The 6,592-nt window shown below is 34.6% G+C and overlaps 1 protein-coding gene across 1 annotated transcript; it reads right to left on the bottom strand.

Moving 5' to 3' along the window:
- Nucleotides 1-1,827: 1,827 nt before the first annotated feature.
- LOC131041324 (glutathione S-transferase F9) lies at nt 1,828-2,955 on the bottom strand. Its single transcript, XM_057974367.2, has 3 exons — nt 2,761-2,955; nt 2,612-2,660; nt 1,828-2,396 (listed from the first exon to the last, which is right to left on the bottom strand). The coding sequence occupies exons 1-3, from the start codon at nt 2,905-2,907 to the stop codon at nt 1,936-1,938; spliced, it is 657 nt and encodes a 218-aa protein (XP_057830350.2). The 5' UTR covers nt 2,908-2,955; the 3' UTR covers nt 1,828-1,935.
- Between the last annotated feature and the right edge of the window lie 3,637 nt (nt 2,956-6,592).

Below are 6,592 nucleotides of genomic sequence, written 5' to 3'. Positions count from 1 at the left end.
GAATATTGGATCAAGTCTTGAAACCTTGGATTTGGTGGTTTGACACCTTACCCCACCTTCCAGAAGTGTTGTTTTAGTCGGGGGACTGATACAAGGGGTACTTGCTTTGTAAATTAGGCCTAATTGGCTTAATTAGGTCTCGAAGGACATTAAGGATGTAAACCTTTCAAACTTGGGGTTAGAGTCTAATCCTTTGTGGAATTGTGTAACTTAATAAAGAGTATCTAAATCTTCCCTTAGTTTGTCTTGTCCTCTGAAATCTTATTAAGTTGTGTGTGGAGAACTCAACCGGTAGGGCTACTAGTCAACCGATAGGGCTGCTAGACAAATAGGACAGTTGTAAGACAAGTATCCCCTAACACATTTGACAATAAGATTTTATGGATGTTTTGAGTTGGTTGGACCACCACTAGACAAATTCCAATAGGTTTCCATCCCATCGGTATTGGAAGATTGTCTACCATTCACACAAGGGTAGAGTGTTTTCATCCCACCAGTACTAGAAGACACCAATCCTTTATGGACCCAGTCACACAAATTGTTTTGTGAGTTGAGAACTTGGTAGGTGTGTTGTTTGAAACCTTGAACAAACAAAACAACTTGATTTGGACATAGTAGTTGTGGGTGAGACAAGGTTATCACCTAGTCTGTTGCCTGGCTCTGCATCACAGAGGCCTGTCCATATAACAACATAGAAAGAATATATGCAATTGAAAGTATTAGCCTAGAATTTGGATTACCTATATAATGCTTAAACATTATATACAATTAAGATCATTACCAAACAGTGTGAAATCTCAAACCTAGACCACTTGAACTTTTCCAAAGAGTTGCATCATACAATTACAAGTTTATAAATAAAAACTACGAATATACAAATACAAGGTCTATGCATACAAGGTCACCATGAATTGTCCAAATGAAAAGATTTTTTAAATAGAAAAATGCAGTATAGCATGTTAGCATTCTTAGTAAATGATTGTTAAATTTTGCATGAAGTCAAAAAAGATATTGTTAACAGTTAAAAATTCCACTAAAAGATATGTGAATAAACATCTAGTCTTGTTGTATGATGTGAATGGATGGTGAAATGCTACTAACAACATTGCAAATTCCAAATTATTATTAATATCTAAATAATGTTCAATCATAGAGATTGCATCATAAAAAATTCTGAAACATTTGAAAACTTAATAAATCCTCAAAATAAATACAATAAACATGTTTGCATCCCAAAGATAAAAGAAAAAAAATTTAATCACTATGAAATTTTCAAGTAGGAAGCTCCAAAGAATATTATATCATCCAAATAAAAGTCTAATCAATCAATAATAGAGAAACCATTTCTCATACTACATTGACTCAAATTGTCATGAATTATGCATTTTCAAATATTCAAGATACAAAACCAAGTCACATTCAAGAGTTTTGTCATGAAATCAAACCTTCAAAATTAATCAAAGTATTGACACATATAAAGTAGAAGTAGAAGATATAGACAAAATTGATTGATTAGTTAAACTTGAATTTGAGTGATAGTTAAGAGGGGAAAACAAATAAACTAATTTTTTTGTTTTTCATGCATCAAGTGTTCCTAACACATCAAATTTTATTCTTCTAATTTTTATTGACGTACTTTTTTCATTCATTGAGTATAATACCTTTCGTATAAAAATATATTAAAAATCAATAAATTGATTGATTTGTAAAAATCAACTCTACCCTTTAATCCAAAATAAAATCTATGTAATAATGAATATACCCATGCCAAAAGACACTTGATTTAATACCAAATCCATATTGTAGACAAATAGATGATGGTGAATTAAAATCTTCTCAAAAAAATATTGAGAAAAGTTTATTGACACATACAATTTTGTTTTTATATAACTTAGGCAAAATTCTTAATCTTTTTTTTGGCTGTTGGCAGAGCATTTAATTAACTCCTGAATATCCTCCCAAAGCCAAAACCTTCTTCCATGCAGATCTGGAGGAAATATCCTCCCACCATGCATTCACATGTCTTCTATTCTTTATCAGATATCCCTTATCAGTAGCACTCAATATATACTCTATAGATGGAAGATGAGACAGGTCAGCAAGGCTGTAAAAGTCTCCTGCCAAGTACTTGCTCTTTGACAGCCTCCCTTCATACACATCTAACACCTCACCTAGCTTTTCAGCACTGCTCTCAATAAGTGCCTTGTCCTGAGGCACATTAAAAATTGGGGCGACGAACAGCTGATAAACTATTGCATCGCCATGAGGCCTAAAGTTTTGTCCTTCAACTTCAAGCCATTGCTCAACCAATGCTCTCTCCTCCAATGTCTTGCCCAGCAGACAAGTCCCCTGTCCTGCATATTTCTCTGCATAGTATCTTACGATAGCCCTTGACTCTGCACATACCCAATTTATAGAAACTCAGATCTTCAATACCCAAATCAGATCTATATGTGTACAGTGATTATATCAACGGTTGATGCACTAACCATTAAAATTTGAGCTGCCCACATGAGTTTTGAATACAAACATTCAACACATCACATGGAAGAGGATAATCTATCTATATATATAAAATGAATTATATATTATATGCAATTAAGATGATTACCAAACAGGGTGAGACTTCCATCCTGGACTGCTGGAACTTTTCCAAATGGCTGCATCAAACATCATACAAATACAAGTTACTAACAACATAACCCCATAAATGGACTATTCACCAACAGAAAAAAATATATTACAAGGAAGGTCCCCTACTTGTAAGGCGAGGAATTCTGGTTTCTTGTGCTCCCCATTCAATAGATCAAGAGGCACAATTTCGAACTCAACATCTTTCTCTATCAGACATGCGAGCACCCTTCTGCTGCAGGAGGCAAAGGCAGGTCCAAGTAGCTTGACAACCATCTTGCTTTGTTTTCTTCTCTAATGTAAAGAAGGCTACTCTTTCTCAGATCAGAAGCTGCTATGCATTTGAGAGGGTTGGGATGGGAGACGTATTTATAGAAGAATTCGGTAATCTGATTTTTCTTGTGTGGATATGAATAAAATAATGTTCATTTATGTTTCTCGTCCGAATTCCTAGGGTTTTCATTGTTGTGATAGTCAACCTGATTATAAACATGCTCTGGACCTCCGCTTAATAAGGGAATTGATTATAAACGTTCACAAAAAGAAATCAAAATTGATTGCAAAACTGACATTTATTAAATCTAGCTCTGACCTATTTATTTGGATGGAAAAAAAAATTTAACTACAATCCAAATCCTAATACCCAAAACAGCCAGTCAATACAGATATCATTTTCTTATCAGTTAATTCAAATTCCATCCTATCAAAACAGCAGGTGCTTGACGCGAACGTTTTAAATTGCCTTACATATATGAGTTTTAATGAGAGTGGGCCCAGGAAGCTTCTTGAACACTAAGAGAAAATGCGTTGCGAACATTCAAAACATGTGGTAACGATTCTCATGACTTTTGACGACTGTAAAAGCGCACGTTCCTTGAGCTCAGACGAAAGATCTTTTGTTTTCTGTCTACATTTAATGAGCTCTAGGGTATCAGTGGACGTTATAGTTAATGTGGGTTGAAAGAAATATAAAATTGGAACACAAATGAACTATTTTATTGATTGAAGAGATTACAAGAGCTTCTTGATCAACTGATCAAGGATCAGACTAACTGATAGAGAATGAATTACAACTCCTTCATTATATAGAGGTCTTAGATACATCTAGATATTGAAAAACTTGTATTATTGAGAATAAAACAAAAAACTAAAACTAAAAAACTAAGCTTATCATAGCAGTTTGCAAATTGCTGATTTACAACAAAATATAAAACCAAAAACAAAGTTTCTTCACTGCCAAGATAGCAGTGGTAACAATGAATAAAACTAAAAAAGTTGCTTTATTAAAAAAGTGGAGATATGCTTTCCACCGCAATTTGATCTCCAAGGCATCATTCTCCTTCAATCTCCACGTGAATGATGAATAAAGGTGAGTCCCAAATGATTTCCAACAATCTCCCCTTTAATTTCAACCACTAATCGATTTAACACCAAAAATAATTGTATTTTCATCTAGCTTCAACAGGCTCGACTCCCACCACTTTCCATCATGCGGTGATCTCTATTTAGACTGCAAATTTTTGACTTTTAACTCCTTCAAGCATTTTCTAAGACTTGGATCTAACTTCCTCACACGATTGTATATCGGTGACTTAAAATAATTTCTCCATCTTTCACAAAACTTGTGATCTTCTCTCCTTTTTTTTTGACAAAAAACACTATAGCCTTTTCAAAGACCATGATTGAGCTTCTTCACACAACTTCATGTTGGTGGCTTTGACTAATTCTTTAGCATTTACAAGATCCATGATCTTGTTCATACAAATCATTATTGATTTGTAATAGTTGTCTTTGTCTTCTTCGACAATCTTATAAATGAAGGGCTTCACCTTTTTTGGAGGTGGTTTTAAATTTATAGTTTATGGTAGATTACAATCTCCTCTTTTGAGGGTTGACTTCACCTTATTGAGGAGGTGGCTTCTACATTGAAAGTTGTTGGCTTCAATAAAACTTCACCCTTTGAACATGGGTGGCTTTCTAATAGAAAAATATCATGAAAATGGTTTGTGATCTTTGTCAATCTCCTTTGGCGGCTTTCTCTGGATTTCTTATTTTGTCTTCAGCTATGACTAGATTTAGTAATTTTTTTAGTGCTCCGACTGGTTCTTCAAAATCTTCAACTTCCCATGATCTTTCTTGAATCAGATAACTTTTTCAAACCTGCTCTGATACCAAATGAAAAAAATATAAAATTGGAACACAAATAAATAATTATATTGATTGAAGAGATTACAAGAGCTTCTTGATCAACTGATCAAGGATCAGACTAACTGATAGAGAACAAATTACAACTCCCTCATTATATAGAGGTCTTAGTGTAGAGTCATAAAATTACAACCCTTGCAATTTTTGACCGCATTTGGGTCTTTGCATTAGCAGACAAATCCCTAAGCTTGACCGAAGACCCGAAACATACTCATGCCATCAAAAACTTTCATTTTATCATCATATTGCACTGCCTTTTGATGCTACCTGTCCTAAATTAGGGAAGGATAGTGGTGTGGTGCCCTTGTCCTAGCCCTATTTTGGGCCCCCTTTGATCCCCCCTTGCATTAAGCTTGTCAAATGTTGAGCGGGAAAAGTCTTCCTATGTCGGCCTAAGATGGGAAATTACCTAAATACCCCTAATTGGCAAGTATATAAGGAGCACTTCCCCTCCTATTTGCACAAGTTGATCATAGGTTGATAAGTCAATGATAAGAGAAGTCGATCATAAGCATAAGGAGAATTTACAAATAATTCAAGCATTCATTCAAGCATTGAGCATTTCAAGTCTCCTTTCAAGGCTAGGTGTTGCATTCAAGTCAAGGATTCAACCATTGAAGAGGAGATTTCTATCAACATTCAAGATATCTTATTTCACATATTCATTCAAGCAAATTCAACTACAAAGGTATCAACATTTCAATTACATCCCCTTCTTGAAGTGGATTTTACTTCAAACATTTCCTTTCATTTACTTGCAACATTTTACAACCACTTGGTTAATTCCAAAATGGGGTTTGACCTGAAGGAAAACTCCCAATCCCAACAACATTTCCCTCTCTTTTCTGTGTCCAAGTTGCAGGTGCGCGACTGTAATTGTAGGTTTAGGCTTCATTTTTAAAGGTGGAAAAACTCTTTTCAGGGTGTGGATTTTTTGGAGGACTGTGTGCAACTTACACATGGTCCCTACAAATGTTTCTCAAATTTGCAGGGAAGCTTCATCGCAACATTATATTGCTAATTCCAGGTGCACAACTTCATCCCGCATCTCCATCTCAACATATAATCACTTCTTTGTCATTTCTCCACTTAGTCTCAATTTGCTTAATTCAACTAGTCTATTATAAAAGAGAGTTAATTTTCTTTCCTAATACTTCCAAACTTCACTACAATTCACTTAGTATTCAATCTCTTACCATTAGGGATTGGATCTAGTGAATTCAACCCCTATTTTAAATGTAATGTGTGTGAAAAATTGAAGGGAATCCTTTGTGAAACTTTCATCCCTCTTGTGAGGGGAGTAAAAAAGCAAAGATATGCTTTCGACTGCAACTTGATCTCCATGGCATCGTTCATCTTCATGGGGCATTCACAGATTCTAAATAGAACATTGTATTTTGATGATTTTTTTGGTTCTCTTCATATGATTTAATTGTTTATAGCTATTGTTTTGGCTTCTAGGTAGTGACCACGCATGTTGTAGAATCCATTTTTCCCTCAAGGATAAAAAATGATCATTTCAAAATGTCACCCGATACACAACCTATATTACACCAATATTGGTTCACTTTCTACCCAAAAATAATTATAATTTATCCAATTACAAATTTAAAAAATACAATGTTATGATATGTGTAGGACCATCCATTTAATAACTTTAAATATTTTACATGGGGGCAATTTAGCCATTGAATGGTGAAGAGAGGTGTGCATTATCGATTGCTTGGCTATTTGCATTGGAATCAGTGACATTGCA

Source organism: Cryptomeria japonica, chromosome 11 (assembly GCF_030272615.1).
Source record: "Cryptomeria japonica chromosome 11, Sugi_1.0, whole genome shotgun sequence".
Lineage (NCBI taxonomy): Eukaryota > Viridiplantae > Streptophyta > Pinopsida > Cupressales > Cupressaceae > Cryptomeria > Cryptomeria japonica.
This window is presented reverse-complemented; position numbering and strand designations above follow the sequence as displayed.

Bases quoted from the DNA above. Each gene is read 5' to 3' on its own strand.
- LOC131041324 (XM_057974367.2), bottom strand. From the start codon at position 2,907: ATGGTTGTCAAGCTACTTGGACCTGCCTTTGCCTCCTGCAGCAGAAGG. The intron at 2,661-2,760 runs GTAGGGGACCTT...TGTTTGATGCAG, and splicing joins CAGAATTCCTCGCCTTACAA to CCATTTGGAAAAGTTCCAGC. The intron at 2,397-2,611 runs GTAATCATCTTA...GGGTATGTGCAG, and splicing joins TGGAAGTCTCACCCTGTTTG to AGTCAAGGGCTATCGTAAGA.